Source organism: Gymnodraco acuticeps, unplaced genomic scaffold, assembly GCF_902827175.1.
Source record: "Gymnodraco acuticeps unplaced genomic scaffold, fGymAcu1.1, whole genome shotgun sequence".
NCBI classification, from domain to species: Eukaryota; Metazoa; Chordata; class Actinopteri; order Perciformes; family Bathydraconidae; genus Gymnodraco; species Gymnodraco acuticeps.
In genome coordinates this window covers 12,245-32,397 of record NW_022990567.1, presented here as the reverse complement: position 1 = coordinate 32,397, position 20,153 = coordinate 12,245, and the positions used below count along the sequence as shown (strand labels likewise).

Here is a 20,153-nt window from a genome sequence, read left to right as displayed (position 1 = left end):
GCGGCCTCAGTTAGGGCATGGCTGTGCTCTTCAGGTCGCGCCTATCTGCTTGAGAGCTCATGACACCCCTTTATACACCATCAATAACAAGAAGGGAATTGTCCTGCTTGAAAATAAGTCTCAGGAGACGAGATTAAATGTAAATTTAGTCAAATGTTGATTTTATTATTTGAATAACAATTTCTGGCAATTAATCTGAAATCACATAGGAGATTGGTATTTTGGGTCTGCATATCATTTTATTCTTTTGTATTTGCATATATAGATATTGGTTGAAATGCTGGTACATTGCATTCTAATAAAAGGAGTCATCTCAATATGCTACGTTACACAGTAAAATAACACACAGTTGGAAACACTAAAATAAACAAATATAATTGTAGGGTTCCATAATTATTTTAGGGCTCCCTTTCCCATTATATATTTTTTTGTATTCCTCTCTGGTTTGAGTAAGATGATATAACATTTTGGGATGAAAATACAAAAGAGCAGTCCAAAACTGGAGGACAGAATAGCGAATATCTCTACAGCAACACTAAACTTTCCAGGAGAGCTTACATACGCTGGGATGAAAGTGATCCATACAGCGCAGAATATCAGCATGCTAAAGGTGATAAACTTGGCTTCATTAAAGTTATCAGGCAGTTTCCGAGCCAGAAAAGCAAGAATGAAACATAAAATGGCCAGTAGTCCTATGTACCCAAGTACAGACCAAAAGCCCAAAGCTGAGCCCAAAGCACACTCTAGCATTATTTTGTCTTTGAAGTCTTTAAAATTCTTAAAAGGAAAAGGAGGAGAAATTGTTAACCAGAGGATACATATCATTACTTGTATTAGAGTGAAACCCAAAACAGTTTGTTTCTGCTGGGCAGGCCCAAACCACTTCATCATATTACTGTCTGGAAGAGTAGCCCTGAAGGCCATTAGCACCACTATAGTTTTCCCCAGAACACAAGAGATACAGAGGACAAAGGTGATGCCGAATGCTGTGTGTCGCAGCATGCAGGACAAATTTGAGGGCCGACCGATGAAGGTTAGAGAACACAGGAAACACAGCGTCAAGGAGAAGAGCAGCAGGAAGCTCAGCTCAGAGTTGTTAGCCCTGACAATTGGAGTTTTCCTGTATCTGAAGAAAATGAATGCCACAACAGCTGTGATGCATGCTCCAAATAAGGATGTTGCAGTGAGCAGCGCTCCCATAATCTCTTCATATGACAGAAACTCTGCCTCCTTCTTTACACAGGCATCTCTTCTTTCATTTGACCAGAACTCAGGGTGACACCGCACACAGGTGACAGAATCTGAAGAATATAAAAATGTGGTAAACATTATGTATCATTATTTTTTAATTTTGTATTTGTCCCTACGTTGCATATTTTCAAAGCATACAAGAGAGTACAGCACATAATACGTATATAAAATGTTTTGCTTATTTGTACAATCACAAGTTCTTCCCAGGGATTTCTATGAATTCCTATTAATAATGAAATTATTTATTTTAAGACTTGAAGTAGAAACATTTATTTTACATTGGTGCTTTGACATAATGCATTAATCCTTAGGAAGACTTTTGCATATATTTATATAGCTGACTTCAGAATTCTGTCTCAGTATCTGTATCATTTGCAATTATTTGTTATGTAATGATATTGTGTTTTTTTCTTCTTAAAAGGACTGCATGGTTTTGAAATCCCCCAAAAACCCACTGCAATTTCTTAAAATGAACAATACATGTTTTGTCTTGCATTTATGTAACTACACCTGTAATGTTGCTGATGTCTCCCTCTGCACATCTTATACAGTCATAGCAGCAGACAGGCATTCCTTTTTGGAGAACCTTGCGAGTTCCTGGAAGACATTTTTCACTGCAAACTGACACAGGCACCTGTGGGATCAAATCGACTATGAGAAGAAAGAAAAAGATCGGACTTCCCTTTGATTACTGTGTTACCTTTGCATATTTCTATTTAAAAACCATACATTATGACGTATATGACTAACAGTGTCAATTTCATATTTATAATGAAACAAAAAGACTGTAATTAGCAACGACAGTGATCTTACGGTATTTTACCTGTTGGGAGTTCTGTGTCCAAGTTATAGACTCATTTTGCAGATGTAGCTGTTTGTTTTCAGGTAAAGATGCATCATAAAGGCCAACTGTGACAAACTCCACAACATCATTTTCTCTTGGCTTCCAATTTATAATTTCATACTTTGCTGCTGGGTCTCCATTTTCATTGAAGTAAACCTCTTCTCCTTCCTTTGTTTTAAACTGAATAGTTCTTATGTGCTGTAAAATCTGAAAAACAAATATCCGTCAATGCAGAACATAATTTTGAAGAATGTGTCATGGTCCAAGTTTTTTAACAGCATGAGAGACAGCAAAAGTTTAATTTACGTTATTGTAAACATGTTCCTTGTTGATGTGAGTTAATGTAAAAACTTCAGTAACATTGGTGTTCAACTCACCGTAAATGGATCTAGCTGCACCTTGGTGTTACATGTTTTGTTACAGCTGAGGATAAAATGAAGTGCGTGGGCCGCAGCATACACTCCTTTATAGACATTGTTAAAGATAGGCATCAGAGACATATCGGTGAAGCTGTTTTGCACTTCAGTCAAATCTTCACGTCCAGTACATTCTTTCTGATTTCTTGATGAAGACTTTGACTGCTTGAATTTACAACTAAATACCGTCTCATAATACGCTGTAAACATGTCATTACTAGATACATTGAGCGGCCTCACATCCAACATGAACTCCCTCATGCCACTGACATGTGCTTTGGGGATGGACAGGCCTATAGCACCGTCTAGAAAGTGATGCTTATCCACGGCTGCAATTTGTGAATCAAAGATCCAGCCCTCAGAGCCTACCCACTGGTACCCAGTCAAGTTGTGGTGAGAAAGATTAAGTAGTATCACATCCAAATCCATGCCGGAGAGGAAAGCAATGATCACCTTGGAAGTGGAAGCCTTGATAATGTCAATTATCTTTTGTATTTTGTCTGGTGGATCGGTTCTAAAGAAGGACACAGAGTACTCAAGACAGATGCCAAGCTGCTGGGCCGTTTCTGTGAATGTGGCCATACCGTTGTTTCCATAATCATCATTTGTTCTAATAGCTCCAACCCAAGTCCAACCAAAATGCTTAACCAGCTGTGACAGGGCTCTGCTCTGGTAGTAGTCACTGGGTATTGTTCTGAGGAAGGATGGGTACTTGGATTTATCACTGAGACAGGCACAAGTAGCAAAGTGGCTGATCTAAAAGAAAAAAACAAGTTATATCCCAACGTAAAGATTCAGAATATAAAGTAGTTATTCAGCCAACTACAATCCCTTTTGTTATACATAGTTGCAATAGTTGAATATTAATAATATCCAACAATCTTACCCACCATTGGAATATGAAAGGGTCCGATGGCAGTAGCCATAGCCATGCAGGGAGAGGAAGAAGTTTCTCCCATAATGGCCTGCACTTGGGCAGGTCTTGTACATGGTACTTCAGAGGGTTGTGATACAACTTCATTTCCATTTGCAAAGGCCAATGCAACCCTCACACTTTTGGCAATTGAGCCACAGGAATCATAGATCCTATAGCCCAGAGAGATGCCAGGCAATAGGTCTGTGCTGTTATTAATCTCCTCTACGGCAAATAGCATAGCCTGGGCAAACTGGAACCCTCTGAAATCCAAGCTTGATGCAAACAGTTAATAATAATTAGTTAAAGAAATTCCATGCAGTAGAAAGAGTGGCACAGTACAAGGAAGTATTTGATGATAAAATCAAACACAATAGGAGTATATCTTCATTTCAATATTTAATGTTATACCCTTTCAGAAATTTGAAGCAAAAATTTATATGGTATACTGTTACCTGGTGCATTGCAGTGGCAGTGGTTTGTCCATGTAGGAATCCCGTCTGTTCTTCCAGCTGCTGTGGAAAGAGAAGATTCCCCCCAACATTATGTCCCCATCCTTAAACATCTGAGGGATCTCAGGGTCCCCTCTCTGTGTGCAAACTGGCTCCTCAGCCTGAGAGAAAGATGCCACCAGCAACAGATGTAAGAGTGCCCATCCCTGCTCCGGCCACCTCTGTGTGGATGACATCTTGTTTGAGTGAGCCAAAACAATTCAGTGGCATCACATGAACCCCAATGCAAATTTAAATTGGGCACTTGTATTTATATATTTTGGAGAAACTTGGGAAAGAATAATGGAACATTGATGTTTTATCTCTGTGGACTTGGGGGCAAAGGAAGGAGGCGCCAAACAGGAAAAGGGTTATTTGCCTTACCAAACTTACTGGTAATGTTGTGCACTTGATATTTGACATTTATCTGCAAAGAAACCCACTATTATTCAGTCACTTTTCAAAAGATCCTATCTTGAAACTTCTCTAACCCAAAATCCATGGCCTATTTCCAAGTTGCCTTTTATAGTTAAAGCCAGAGTCTCCAATGATATATTGATTGATGGTGATACAGGAGATTATTCTGTTTCGGCACCGATGAATATCAGTGCAGCTTTTGACACTGTGGACCATACAGTATATTAATTGACAAACTTAAGGAATAGGTGGGTATCTCTGCTTGAAGCGGTTCTCTTTCTAGGCCTCTGATGAGTTTTCCAGCTGCTGGCATATCTGATCTAATGGGTCTTTTCCTTTTAATTTCCTTTGTGACAGAATAATTTGACCAAAACATGGACTCAGCACACAGTCTCCAGCTTGCTTTTTTGTGTGAAAGTTTCCAATGACTTTTTCTAAATGATCATCCAGAGTTATATGCAGTTTTTGGAAACAGGACCCCGGATTTTTTCATTAAGTAAACATTTTTCAGGTGGCAGTTTCTTGAAAGCACAGCCCCAGATTATGTTTATCTTGAAGTCATCATGCAAGAAGGCTTTCCTGAAGATCAGGTAGATCTTGGAGATGGCCAACTGCTGATCTTGACGATCAGTCTGGTGTTTGGCAGGGATGGCAGATGAGATGGTAGATGTTTCTGGTTTGGCAGCATAGGTGGAGAGAAAATGGGCAGTAGCGGAAGCTGATGGCCTCGGTAGCCATTCGGACCATGCCTTCTGCCTTGCCTTCCCTGAGCCAGCTAGCCCACCTAATTTCTGACTGATCTTGTATTTTCTGAGCCTTCAGTCGACCTGTTGACCAGTAAGCCTGACATCCTTCGGCCATGTCTCAACATGTCTCACCTTGCCATTTGCAGGACGTTCTTCCTAGAAGAAAGCATTCACCATGCCATCTTTGCGGATGCACAGCCAGATCATCAGTAGGCCATCTACGCTGACAGTCAGCCAGATCCACAGTCTTCGTTGACACCTAAAATCAGATTGTCAGGATTATTATGTCATGTCACGTTTCTATGTCTAGGCGTGGGTGTTTTTCCGTTCTCCTTGTCATGTTTTTCTCCCTGTATATTGTCTGGTCTCTTTTCCCTGTGTTTTCATGTCTGTCGTTAGTTTCCCTGGTGTGTCTAATTTCCTGATTGTTTTCACCTGTTACTCCATGTGTGTCTCCGGTGCTCATCAGTGTCAGTGTCAACCCTGATTGTTCCCACCTGTGTCTAGTTACCCTGTGTTTAAATTCCCCTGTCTCCCAGTGTTCAGTGTCAGTTTGTCTTGTCTATTGTCATGGTAAGGTCTATGCTCCTGGTACTCATGAAAGGTTTTTGACTCCTCACTGCGTGAGCGCCTTCATTTTTTGTTCTCTGTTTTTTGTCATCTCGACTAGAGTTTTGGTGGTTACCTTTTTGTTCATTTTTGCCAGTCATGGAAAAATAAAGTATCTTACAATACTTTACCTCTGTCTCCCTGTCTGCAATTGGGTCCAACATCCTAAGTGCCTGAGATCGTAACGGAACAAACTGACCATTATGGACCCAGCAGACTCAGCCCTTTTGATGCTACAGGCGGAACATCTTGGATACTCTCTGGAGTACATTTTTTTATACGTGGAAAGGCGCCTCATCTAGACGGGGTAGAGAGGCTGCGTTGAAGGAGGCACGTCAGGAGGTTGCTCGCAAGCCCTGGCTCTGGAGCTTGTTGCCCGAGTGGCTTAAGGTTTTCTCACGCAGCCCTGAGTGCCAGTCTTCATGTTCTGACCCTTTCTTGGGGTCTGGTCTGGCTTATGGAGGTCCACGGAGCCTTCAGGCGGCTGCTAAGAGAAGGAGTCGCAAAGCCAAGCTAGCAGCCCGAGCCCCAAGAGCCATGGCTCCTGCCCCAGTACAGGCCCCAGCAGCCATGCCTCCATGCTCCAGTACCGGCCCACGCAGCTTTGCTTCCATACTCCATTACCTGGCTTACACAGCCAGGGTCCAGGCTTCCGCTCCGCACCCAACAGCCATGGTTCCGGCTCCAGTACAGGCCCCAGCAGCCATGGTTCCAGCACCAGCAGCCATGGTTCCGGCCCCAGCAGCCATGGTTCCAGCCTCAGTCCTGGCCCCAGCAGCCATGGTTTCGACTCCAGCCCCTCGTCTTCGGCCGACGCCAGCTCCCCGTGTCCTGTCGGCGTACCGGCCGACTCCAGCACCTCGTCTCCTGCCCCTGCCCGGCCTCCGGAGCTGTCCGGTCTTCGCCCTCGAGCCCGGTCCCCTGAGTTTGCCCGCTGTGGTCTTCACCCCTCTTCGAACTCTGTCTTGCCCCCGGGCCGTCCGCCCGAGTTCCCCTTTTTGAACTCTGCCTTGCCCCCGGGCTGTCCACCCGAGACCCCATCCATGGTCTCTGCCTTACCCCCGGGCCGTCCGCCCGAGACCCCTTGCTGGTCCTCTGCCGTGCCCTGGGCTGTCAGTCAAGGCCCGTCCTCCGGACCCCCTCCACCCACCCTGCTGGACGTTTTGGATTTATTTATTTTTGTTTAGGGACGTCTAGTATCCGTCCCTTGAGGGGGGGGTTCTGTCAGGATTATTATGTCATGTCACGTTTCTATGTCTAGGTGTGGGTGTTTTTCCGTTCTCCTTGTCATGTTTTCCTCCCTGTATATTGTCTGGTCTCTTTTCCCTGTGTTTTCATGTCTGTCGTTAGTTTCCCTGGTGTGTCTAATTTCCTGATTGTGAAGGTAAACTTCTGTTGTTGCAATGTTGAGGTAGAATGAAGGAGTCTGGAACCGTTGTTAGCCAAAAGCACTGAAGAGTTTTATTGGAGAAAGTACAGACAATAACGGCCGGGAGATCATCTTAGTTTCACACATGTCCAGTGCTCCACCAGCGATCTCTGAACCAAAAGACACAAAACATCTAACCAACACGAGGAGAGGCGGGCTTCCAGAAAGCCCGCGTATAATCAATAGCCGATGCAAGACAATGATCTGCTTGTCTCAAAGAGATGCTGCCAGGTCAACCCTCGGACATAGGAGAAGCGTTTGACCTGTGACCTCAACCTACAGAGGGGTCTTTGAGTGACTACAAGCAGATGTTTGCAGTATCACAGACTCTAAGGAACAATAAGAGATTCTATAAACAGATCAGATTAAAATATTCTCTTACAGATTCACTCTTTTTATCAATCTATTGATAACCAATTAACATTAGTCTAATAATATTTCAGTCAATACTTAAAATCAATAGGCGTCCTCAGAGTTGGGTGGGCTCAGATACATTCATTACATTAAAAATAGAACAAGATTGAAAAACACTTCAATCACCATGATTGAACACAGTCAATCATAATAAAAATCATCTCTCTTCAGTGCTTGGCATTTTTGTCAAAAGGTACAATAATAAACACATGGGGTACAAAATATTATAGCAAAATATATGTTTCAAAAATAAGATCTTTTATCATTTATCACTCAGTTAATCTCATTCATCAAACACAGATTCTAAATCAGCTTACATCTCAAAGGTTTACTTTAAGGCAATTACTTATTAAAAAACACAATTAGGATTATAAGAAATCAATTGAGGTATAATTTAGGATTATGAGAAATCCAATTGAGGTATAAATCAGAATCATGAGAGATCCAGCTAAGGTTCCTAGTTTAAGGTATAAATTCGCAGTGATGAATCGATCAATCTGTAAACTGTAAAGTTACAGTGTCCTCAATCTTTAACATTACTTTACGTTTACTTCATTACGCTTTATTCAAGAGTAAGGCACTTAGTAATACATTTATTTCATTCAAATACACTTGTTCAAAATCTGAAAAGGAAAATCAGACATTTTATTTGTATCACAACCTGCAAAGGAAAAATCAGACATTTGTCCTTTAATCCAGTGTATCAACTGTAATCAATTATCAAAACATCTGTTCTTTATTCGGAATATCAACTTTAAACAACATCTCAATCGCTGAATGGAGGTACCCACGGGTCGGAGATCACGATGGAGACCCAGGGGTCCGGAAGCTCGGCATTGTACATTAATATTGTGTCCTGTACAGTTGAATGTCCAACTAGCCTTTGTGGGGCCTGGAGGGCGGTCTTGGCAACCCTTCGTATGGCTAATTTAACCACAGTGATCAAACAGATCACTAGGATTAGCACAACCAAGATAAACACTGAAACAGTAACAACAAATTTAACCAGCCCCGCTCCCCAAGATCCAAAAGTTCCACTTAATTCCCCAAATGTAAACCCATGAGTTTCATGCAATTATTTTATTCCCCTGGCAGTATCATGAGCCATGTCCATAACTTCAGGTGTGGCATCAGATATGAAAGAACAGCACTCACTTCCTATCACCTTGCATGTTCCTCCTTGGGCAGCTAAGAGGAGGTCAAGCGCCATACGATTCTGTAGTGCTACTGTCCTAACTTCCTGCAATTCTTTGTGTTCAGCTAACATCGCTGTGTTGGATACATTTAAATGATGTTCTACCACTTTAGACAATGCGACAATTTCCTGCTGAGTAACATAAATACCGTACCAAGGCAAGAATAGGCTAGCTATCTGTTGTCCTTGTGTAATTGACCTGCTGTTCCTGTGTAGAGAGGGAAGTATTGCTGCAATCTCAGTAGCCTCTACTTTACGGATTAAAGGGATTAGGTAGGCTAGATAACAGGTACCATAAAAAACATCATATGGCACACAGCCGTACGCGCGATCCCCACAAACTAAGTAAACTCTCTGTGGGAGGGGAATTCTGGCTATATGTACTCTCACTATGGCATTACAGTCGCTGTGTCCCACATCAGGAGAGGTGTGAGATCCTACTGCATTCTGGAAACAGATGGACACATTCTTCCATTCATGTACAACAATTGGGGGGACATATACTGAGCAGTCACGTGTAGGGGGCTTGCCTAAGGGTATTGGCTGCGTACAGTCATGTATTTTAACCTCAATGGAGTCCACTGTCCTAGAGCCGAACCAGGGCACCACTGTTACCAACGCTTCCACTAACAAAGCGGGTGTGTGTGGTTGCATTGTACATGTTGGACTTGTAAAGTTAGCTGAACAATTAGTCTGAGCTAGAGCTAACTGGAATCTATATTCAAAAGCTAGGTTAACGTATTTCTTCATATATATTAATTTTAAAAACATCAACCGTTTGAAACCGTCAGGCAGGTAATCTTTATTTACTGTATCAACAATGAGAGAGACTAAGCCCTTGTACTGTAAAGGTTTTTCAGAGTCTATTGGGTAGGAAGGAGTGTAATAATCCCCAGCCTCATCGCTAATTCTAGATGATATGTCATTCCAGTTTACTAAACCGTAATCAGCTTTTGTGAAAGGAATTGGGCTAAACATAGGAGAATGCATTGATTCTGGCATATTTTGGCACAACCAACAGTTGCTAACATTACGTTCATGTGCATAGTCTAACATTAAACTTACTGCAGAATTAGTTTTAGTTTGTTTATAAGGAGTAATTAAGGCCTTTTTTGAAGAATCTACCTCGCCTCCTGATTGTTTAAGTGGAGTAGATGGAACATTTGTTTTGCTATTTGGTCCAGTAACTGTGCATGCAGTATCACCTAGATTGGGAATGCGGTAATCTGGCTTCCGCACTGTACATTTTACCTCCTTCCTTATCAGTGCCTCGAACCGTTCTATCGTGCTACACCACAGTTCTGGGGGCATTTCTTCGATGGTGTTAAGAACCATCCTTACCCCCTCTGGTGCGACCCTGAACCAAGAGTACTGGTTTTCTGGATATAACTCCCATGTTGAGTAAACTGAGAACACAGGAAACACAATAATACAGTTAGATGAGTCACATATTGAACTTGGGCAGTTAACGGCAATAGTCTCTGACTTATGATCAGGGAGGGAGACAATCCTCCTTATTCTCCCTCCTTTTCTCTCTCTTTGTGTCTCTTGCACCATACTGAGTGTCTGTGTGGTGTTTGGATACAACCTGTCCTTGTCGCTAGGCACTTCTTTGCCCGTTGGTGTTGTTTTGCCCTCAGGGTCTGGACCCTGAGTGGTCAAGTCGTCTGCGCTCTTAGATAAGAGCACCTTATTTTCTCCCTCAGATGGGCGAGGTCCCTCGCCACCTGTCGTTGGGATTGTCACAGCTTCATCTAGCAGGGCGTTCTTGGCCAGGTACAGTAAACCCAGAATGCCGATGATGGTGACTGCCTTCACACGCCAGCATCCGGTAGAGGAGAGAGACGACATCTTGAAGCGTGAATCCACTCCGCTCTACCTTGTACTCTCAGGGCTGTTCTGGTCACTATTAATACCTGGAAAGGACCTTTCCACCTGGGAGACAAAGAATCTTTTTCAAGCGATTTGATTAGTACATTATCACCAATCTGAAAAGGGTGGGTGGGCTCCTCACCAGGCTGGGGGAGCCTGTCATCCACCTGCCTGTGAAACTTTCTCAACATGTCAGTTAGATATTTGACATAGTTAGTCATGTAATCCTCTGTCCACAAAAGAGTGAGTCTGTGGGGCATTACTGGAGGACTAGATCCTGTGAACATTGGCCTTCCCATCAATACTTCGTGTGGGCTAAGCCCTGTCGTTGCATTTGGTGAGTTTCTGATTGAGCACAGAACTAGCGGCAGCGCGTCTACCCATTTTAGTCCTGTGGTCAACATTGTTTTAGTGAGTTTTTCCTTTATAGTCAAGTTCATTCTCTCAACCTGGCCTGAGCTCTGTGGATGATAGGGAACATGCAATTGCCATTTGAACCCTAACACTGTAGCTAGACTCTGGGTTATCTTAGAAATGAATGCTGGACCTCTGTCACTGTTAATCCCTGCTGGAACACCAAATCTAGGGACAACATCTTTGAGAAGACACTTTACAACTGTTCTGGCGTCTTCTTTTCTGGTAGGGTAGGCCTCTACCCATTTGGAGAACTGGCACACTATTACCAAAAGATATTTGAATCCTTGGCATGGTGGCATGTGCGAAAAGTCAATTTGCATATTTACAAAGGGCCCCGAGGGGGGCGGTAAATGTTCATGCTGAACTGGACCTTTTCTTCTTCTTGTCTGCTGGCATATCATGCATCTATCTACAAGGGTCTGTGTAGCTAGTGTAATGCCTGGAGCAAACCATTGTGACTTTATAATCCCATTCATCCCTCCTTTTCCTACATGTGATTTGCCATGTGCAACATGTGCCAAAACATGGAGGAATGAATGGGGACAGACCATCCGGCCGTCTGGGTGGAGCCACAAGCTGGACTCAGCGTCAAGTGTACAACCTCGTCTTAGCCATAAATCTTTCTCCCTAACATCAGCGCGGGCTTGCATGTCCGCGACATCATTAAAGGAAGGCAAACAAATGGTTTCTGCGGGTTGTGTCGAGGGGCATTGGAGCACCATAGAAGAGGAGGAAACTGCTGCTTGTTTAGCCGCGGTGTCGGCTAACGCATTTCCACGCGAAATAGGATCATTAGAATTTGTGTGAGCAGCACATTTAACTACTGCTAGCTGTGCAGGGAGCAGGATAGCGTCTAATAGCTCAGCTACTAACGCATGATGTTGAATAGGCTTACCAGCCGATGTTAAGAAACCGCGCATTTTCCACAAGACACCAAAATCATGGCACACACCAAATGCATACCTGGAGTCTGTGAAAATGGTTGCAACTCTACCTTCAGCCAAAATACACGCCCTGAGCAGAGCATACAACTCTGCAGCCTGAGCTGACGTGCCATTTGGCAAGGCCCGGCTTTCTAAAACTTCCCAGTCATTCACAACAGCGTAGCCTGCTAAGTGTACTGTGTCAGACGGCCTGCTCGCAGACCCGTCTGTGTACAGAATCATATCTGAATTAGGGATAGGGGTTTGCAACATATCAGCTCTGGGGGAGGAAGACATGTCAATCGTTGTGACGCAGTCATGTGTTATTTCAAAATCTGGAATTGGCACCAGTGTAGCTGGGTTTAGGGGGGGGGAACGTTTAAGAGTGATGTGTGGACTTGAAAGAATTACAGCTTCATAACCAGATCGCCTTGCTGCCGTCATATGCTGAGTAGCAGAGGTGTTCAGAATATGCAAAACTGCATGTGGGACATGTACTACACAGTCACTGGCCAGTACAATGGGAGAGGATTGTTTTACCACTATCGCCACTGCGGCCACAGCCCGCAGGCATGAAGGCATACCAAGCACCACAGGGGAGAGTCGAGATGAGTAGTATGCAACAGGCCGGAAATTAGAGCCATGCTTCTGCACCAAGATGCCCGTTGCAAAGCCCCCTTTCTCATGGACGTGCAGGTGAAACGGCTGATGGTAGTCAGGGAGCCCCAGGGCAGGAGCAGATGTGAGGGCCTGCTTTAAGTCCTGAAAGGCAGTGTGCATGTCCTCAGACCACTGAACAATGTTAGGGGCAGCCTGCAGAGTGGCAGCACGCAGGACAGAATCCATCACAGCATACTCAAAAATCCAGTGTCTGCAATAATTTGCCATGCCCAAGAAGGAAAGCATGTCCTTCTTTGTGCGAGGTGGTGGTACTTTGTTCAACAGACAAATCCTTGCTGGCGAGAGGAGACGGTGTCCATCCCTCAGAATGTGACCCAAATAAAATACGTGACCTCAGTCTGGCAGTATTGCAACTTGGCCAGGGATGCTCTGTGTCCGCATTCAGAAAGTCTTTTCATGAGCAGAATGGAGTCGATGCGACAGGCGTCTTTATTGGGAGAAGCTAACAACAGGTCATCTGCGTACTGAAGCAAGGTACTACCTCCTGTCAGGACCAAAGTGTCCAGATCTCTCCTCACAGCTGCTGCGTACACAGTAGGCGACTCAACAAACCCCTGTGGGAGGCGCGTGTATGTGATTTGTTTACCTTTAAAAGTAAATGCAAACAGATACTGGCTGTCTGGATGCAGAGGAACAGAGAAAAATGCTGAACATAAATCAATCACTGTGTAGTACTTAGAGTCCGGGGGCAGAGAAGCTAAAATCGAATTGGTGTCCGGCACAATTGGAGCTGTCGGAATGACAATAGCATTAATAGCTTGCAAATCTTGGACAAAGCGCCACTCATCAGGGTGATTGTGTTTAGGTATGGGTAGAATTGGAGTATTACAGGGACTAGTCGTGTAAATTAACACGCCCTGATCAAGCAAAGATTGGATTACTCCTTCAATCCCCAAAATGGCTCTATGGGGCAAATTGTACTGTCTGATAGCTGGCAATCTGGCGTTGGCTTTAAGTGTTACTCGATGTGGAGGCGCTGAGGCAACAAAACCAACATGGTTCTTGTGTTTTGCCCATAATGCAGCCGGTACTTCTGAAAAATCTGAGGGGGGGCCATACTCTGTGGGGGGGTTTGGTTGTAAATGAAGGAAAGTGCATTGTGGAAGAGCAATTGGCTCTGCGAGACGCAGCAGGAAATGCTCCCCTCCAAAGTTAATTACGTTAGGCGTGTGTGTGTGTGTGTGTGAAAAAAGTGAGGCTTCTAGCTGGGCCTGGCAGCGGGCTGCCATGGCCCCCACCTCTTTTGGGTTACTGCCTGGCGTAACAGCCACCGTTATGTAGGGGAGGCTTTCTTCAACTTGGAGAAGCTGCTGGGGTGTTGTGAGTCTGATGGGTAAAACACATCCTTGTCGGGAAATTAACAAATATTGTTCACTTGTCAACCGATCTGATTTGTTGCAAAAACCTCTTACTGATTGCGCGTAGTCATCTGACGGATTAAAGGCTGCTGTGCAATGACAATTCAACACAGGTCGCATAAGAGACATTAAAGACGCACAAACTGGAGAAATGCTAGCAATCTTCTGAATCCCTGTTGTGGAGAAAACAGAAATCATATTGAAATCTGGAAATGACCAACAATAAAGGTTGTCTCGCGATGATTGAATGAATTGGACAGCCTGATAGACCTTACTGTCAGGAATTGTCAAAAACAATCCGTCTGAAGTGCAATGTATTGTTGCCTGTAATTTACATAGTAAGTCCCTGCCCATTAAATTAATAGGACTTCCATCTGAAATAATGAAAGAGTGTTCCACGTTTGATCCATTAATTGAAACATTAGTGTTCTCTGAAATGGGTTCGGACATAGAAATTCCAGCAACACCGATGGTTGTGACAAATGTATTGGTTGCTTCACACACTTTCTCCTTAGTACGCACGGCAGACAAGGTGGCTCCGCTGTCAATCAAAATATCTACAGCCGTACCACTAAAATCAACGGGCATAATTGGATCTTCACGCGGGTTATTGGAAAGGCGAATTGTTGTTGCTTGAATGGGTAAATGCTGTGATTCTGACCCTATATCTTCCTGGCACCCCTATCTTCTATTAAATCCACTTTGTTGAGCGTTCTGCCCCTGGTTCTGTCCGTCATAACGTGGAGACTGCATTAATGCCAGATGTCCGGACTGCTGGGGAAGGTTGGGGGGAGGTGCGGGCTGGGAGAAGGGGGGCTGGGTGAGGGGGGGCTGTGTGTGCTGCTGGACCCCCCACCGCTTACCACACTGTCCTGCCCAGTGATCGGTTTCTCCGCAAACATGACATGGCATCAACTTTTTGGGATTTTTGTTCTGCTGCTGTCTGCTCTTATTATGATAATCCTGTGATCTCCCCTGATTTTGATACTGCTGTGTGTGGTTTTGTCCCTGCGTTTGATAAGCCTGGGTGTTTTGAGGCAATTGTTGAAGCAGTTGTGAAATTCTGGGAGTAAGAAATATTTGGCTCCTATGCAACGCACGCATTGTGGCGATAGTCGCTTTCCAAGATTTAATTTGCCATTCGGGAGTCGACATCATGTACGCCTGAGCCGTTTCTGGGATTAAATTATGTAACAAGGTCTGTATGGCAAACAAATCATTACCGTCTCTTTTAATTCCCGCATTATTATCCCACACTGTCATGAAACGCTGGATAAATTCTGGGACATTTTCCGCTGGGTCTTGTACACATGCCGTCACTTGTGAGAAATCTGTGTGAGTTTTAGCGCATGCTCTGATAGCCAATGCGGCGACGTTTTGTATCCACGTGTCTCGCGTCTGTGTCGTGGGCCAGTCCCCTGCGGCTGTACACTCAGGAAATTTAAACTCGTCTCTGCACGTGGGCCAATCTGCCTTGTATGTTAAGATTATCAGCTGTTTAACATCATGAACCAAACAGTTATAAACTGAACAAATATTAGTCAACCATGACAGATACTCATCTGGACTTTTAGTGGGACTGGGAGCGTGGTTAGTGACATCAATGACCTCAGCGGGTGTCCAGGGTTTGCAAACTGGAACATCTCCTATCAGAATTTTCGGGGCGGTCACACTTTCTTCAGAATTATTATCCTGAGATGTTTGCTTTGTCGTGTACATTTTACGCTGGACATTATTTGGAAAACTGCTGCCGTACGGTGAACCTGGGTAATCTCGTAAAAGGAGTGGCTGAGTGCGAGGAGTGGGGGTCAATCGCGGACTGCCATGTGAAACATTCCCCTCCCCCGCTGCTGCCCTCTGCTCGGCGTGTGCCGATTCTAATTCTCCATGTTGTCCTATCTGATATCTCAATTTATTTTCATTCATGATAGCTGCAGCTGTTATTAACAGATCATCATCGGAGTTTCTCGCAACGGGATTTGAGAGTTCTGTCGCGGGAATTATCTTCGTACAGAGAGATACAGCCTGCTCTCCGTCCAACAGCCCTGCGTCTGTCAAAATACAAATGAGCTGAGATGGGGTTGGAGTTTTACCTTGTCTTTTAATCCAATCATAAATTATGGATTTTGCAATGTCTGGAACATTCTCACCGTGTCTTTCCCTGAATCTGGACATGTTTTCTGATCTCACATCAAAAGCAGCCTCTAGGCTAAGCAAATGAAAACTTTTTGCACATTGAGAAACTTTATCAATAAGCGCCTTGAGCTCAATGGAGCCTCGCTCGCTGCCAACAGATTTTGCATTTTTCCTTTCTTCATAACCCCGCTTTTCTGCCAAAGTCATCCAGGCTTTCACACATTCTGTCATGTATCCTTGATCCCATGAACAATTTGAATTATCTTCCACCAGTTTAAATGCTTGCCACAACACGGCCATATCAAAACTACCTGTCAGAGGCCAATCAAATCGAATCAATCCTTTCTGATTAATCTGTTGTGAGTGTTCGCAAAGTAACGATGTAAACAGCATAACTTTAGACCAATCCAAAGTTCTTCCGACAATTCCAGACGGCATGTTTGGAGAAAACAAATGCGTGTAGTGGTTTTCTGCAATCGGGTTTTTTTTAAGTGTCTTTGTGCGTGAAATGGCTTTCCTCTTACCAACTGAATCGTTTGTGGAGGCAGTATTACCCATGTTTAACGGTTAGTACAATAAAACAAACACTGCAATTAGACAAACAAACATGTACTCGCAACAAAATCAGTGCCCTGGCCAAAAAATCATCCAGTTTAATTTAGTCCGAGAATTACGGAAAACGTCAACGGGAGCACTGAAATATCTGTTTAATATGGGCTCTTCTCAGCCATATTCAATCTATTGATGAGCAATAAACTACCTTATTCTCAATCAAAACCACTATGCAAATGTAGTGGTAAAACTGCTCAACCGACCGAGAGCAGCGATTGTTTTAATTAATTCAGTGCTTTTTTTTTTTTTTTTTTAAACAACAGCCAATTCAATAATCCGTTAGTTTATTAAACACAGTGTGAACGTAATATTCTGCCACGACCCTTCCCATTTAATAGCTCAATTTAGTTCTTGAGCTTATGGTGTGATTAACAGAAAATACAAGTCTGTGTTCTTAAACATTACTCGTGTGCCGCTCACCACAGGGGGGAAGGGAATTCGCCCTCCCTCCTGCAGGCCTGAGCAGACACCCGAAAACGGATTGGTCTGATTTAAACCCGTTGAAATCTCCAGAATTCGGCAATTTGTTTCAATTACAAATCCTCACATTGCTTTTTTTTTTTAAACAGAGGTTCCACCTTGCTGATGCTTTCCTTAAGGTCTCTCCGAATATTTGCAGTGTGTGATTGTCCAGTAATTTAATTCTAGAAACCACACACAGCGGAAATCGTTAAAAGTCGATGTTCCGAGGTTATTTATTAGCCCCAAATATTCTTATTGTTTATACATGAGCTGTGCTTGCTTTTGTTGGCACTTGCCCCAGCAGCATTCACAGGAAGAACCGGCCAAGATAAAATCCCCTTTTGACACCGATTCCTCAGGTTATGATTAAGCCTTCAAATGTACAGTGGAGAGACCAAAACAAATTGCACTCGCGCAGTTTCACAGATAATTTTGATACCGTCAATCACAGAGTCTGGTAAGGCAGTTGTTCAAATAGATTTGAAAAAAAGCACTTACCAGCCTTCTGAAGAAATCTCGGTATCCTGTTCGTAGACGCCAACATGTGAAGGTAAACTTCTGTTGTTGCAATGTTGAGGTAGAATGAAGGAGTCTGGAACCGTTGTTAGCCAAAAGCACTGAAGAGTTTTATTGGAGAAAGTACAGACAATAACGGCCGGGAGATCATCTTAGTTTCACACATGTCCAGTGCTCCACCAGCGATCTCTGAACCAAAAGACACAAAACATCTAACCAACACGAGGAGAGGCGGGCTTCCAGAAAGCCCGCGTATAATCAATAGCCGATGCAAGACAATGATCTGCTTGTCTCAAAGAGATGCTGCCAGGTCAACCCTCGGACATAGGAGAAGCGTTTGACCTGTGACCTCAACCTACAGAGGGGTCTTTGAGTGACTACAAGCAGATGTTTGCAGTATCACAGACTCTAAGGAACAATAAGAGATTCTATAAACAGATCAGATTAAAATATTCTCTTACACTGATTGTTTTCACCTGTCACTCCTTGTGTGTCTCCGGTGCTCATCAGTGTCAGCCCCGCCCCTGATTGTTCCCACCTGTGTCCTAAGTGCCTGAGATCGTAACACAGATGGCCATCTCTTCCAAATCATCGGTCAGCCTGCCTGAGAGTTACGGCACTGCTACTCTCAGTAGTTAAACAAATAGAGCATTATTAAGGTGCTAATGCACTTACACGTCAAACATAGGAAGAACATTCAAAGGTCAGAGGGTTGCATACTTTTTATTCCTCCAAATGAAATAACTTTTATATCAACATGCACACATTGTGAGACATTACCAATACTATAACATTGGTAAATGTTCCATCACTTGTATCTCATTGTGAAGTTCCTGTCAAAGCCTAACAGTGTGGTCTTATCTAGGAATTGATATGACATCTTACTTAATGTTTTTGAATGAGACTGCTTCCAAATGTTTAAAAACATAAGCAATACACACTTAAAGTACGAGTCTTTCTTTCTTTACTTCAGTGTGGACAGTTTTTTTATCGAAAATCAACATCATGGTAAAATCCTCCAGGGCATAATTATGATTATCATGATGCAACAGGCCCTGAGGGGAAGTTTCCAGTATAGGCTGAGGGGACAGGTGTTGGAGGCAGGCTGGGGACACTGTGAACTTCAGAGGAAGTTTGTTAGTTTGTTAAAGCACTTCGAGTGGAAATAGCCTGCGGTTTGAGTTATAGTCAGGCCTGAGGCACTTACATTTCATCACATGTTTTTCTTCTAAATGAGCCCCTAAAGACAAATCCTCTGCAGAGGTCTGAAATGTTTCATAAACTAACAGGCATCGCTACAAACACAAACAAGTTCTTTTTAATTGAAGAGGGATTAGGAGGCATGTCAGGTGACAATTAAACATCTCTTTGACTGAAAAATAACAATAACACCAAATTAAATTCACATGGCCAAATTCATGTATTGCATTGTTTATTTTGATCAGCTGTCAAAAGTGTTACTTTAACTCCCTCAACCAAAAGAATACTTTTCTCAAAATATAAAGGACAGAAAAAGACAAGTATAGGGTAAAATAATAAAAATTTAAATGTGGCATAATAATTGGACAGTAATTTAACTATGACTTATTAAAGATGGTATCATTCTCACAGTTAGTCATTAAACTAAGATCTCCCTGTAGTTATTTTTAAATACACCTTAATACTCCTAACAAGGAAGCATTTTAATAGATAATGTTTTAAAATGTATATACAGTAGTGCATAAAGTGATGTGTATCTTTTTCTTTTTTTTAATGAAAATACAATAATCAGAATTTTTTATACGTTATCTCCATTTTTAGCAAAGGTGGAACTAGTTGTATATAGCCATGAATAATATGTGTCTAAAATTAACATATATTAAGTAGCTGTGACTTGCATTAGAATCATTATTGTAAAAACTGATCATATCATTTCTAAAATATAAATACCTATATGTGAGTGACAGAGGTAAATGCTATATATGAATTCCAACATTTTGGCAGAAAACACAAGGAGGTCCTGGGTTTTTTGCATGTTGGAGACAGAATTCAGCAATGAACGGGAAGGAGCCGGTATACCACGGCAGTCAGTGGAGAACTTACCTAACTCCTCTGCCTAAGTTAAAGTAGAAACGTCACAATGTAAAAATATGTAGTATTTACAGATGTATTCAAATTAAAGTACAGAAATATGAAGTATTCTTGGATCATCCAAAGTAACAGTATGCAGAATGGCCCTTTCAGTGTGATATATTAGAGTGTTTATTTTTGTTAAGCCTTTATTTACAGCGAACATTTTATTCTATAACATATCACATGTTGTGAACAGAGGTTGTCCTACAGTAACCCACTTGTGTCTGATTGGTTAGTAAAAGGCCAGTGACCCCTGCCTACAACACAGATAATAAACGTCACATTTAAGTCCACTTCCACCCTGACCTGACTAGGTAGCTCTGCCTATTATAGTGGAAC

At 42.9% G+C, this 20,153-nt stretch overlaps 2 protein-coding genes across 2 annotated transcripts; both read right to left on the bottom strand.

The window, feature by feature from the left end:
* Positions 1-393: 393 nt before the first annotated feature.
* On the bottom strand, positions 394-4,073 carry LOC117553801 (extracellular calcium-sensing receptor-like). The gene is made up of 6 exons (XM_034227871.1): positions 3,880-4,073; positions 3,402-3,699; positions 2,473-3,267; positions 2,075-2,302; positions 1,762-1,885; positions 394-1,301 (listed from the first exon to the last, which is right to left on the bottom strand). The coding sequence occupies exons 1-6, from the start codon at positions 3,987-3,989 to the stop codon at positions 394-396; spliced, it is 2,463 nt and encodes an 820-aa protein (XP_034083762.1). The 5' UTR covers positions 3,990-4,073.
* A 4,209-nt stretch (positions 4,074-8,282) lies between these two features.
* LOC117553789 lies at positions 8,283-17,711 on the bottom strand. Its single transcript, XM_034227859.1, has 2 exons — positions 17,685-17,711; positions 8,283-10,660 (listed from the first exon to the last, which is right to left on the bottom strand). Exon 2 carries the CDS (start codon positions 10,574-10,576, stop codon positions 8,606-8,608), a length of 1,971 nt encoding a protein of 656 aa, XP_034083750.1. The 5' UTR covers positions 10,577-10,660; positions 17,685-17,711; the 3' UTR covers positions 8,283-8,605.
* Positions 17,712-20,153: the final 2,442 nt, after the last annotated feature.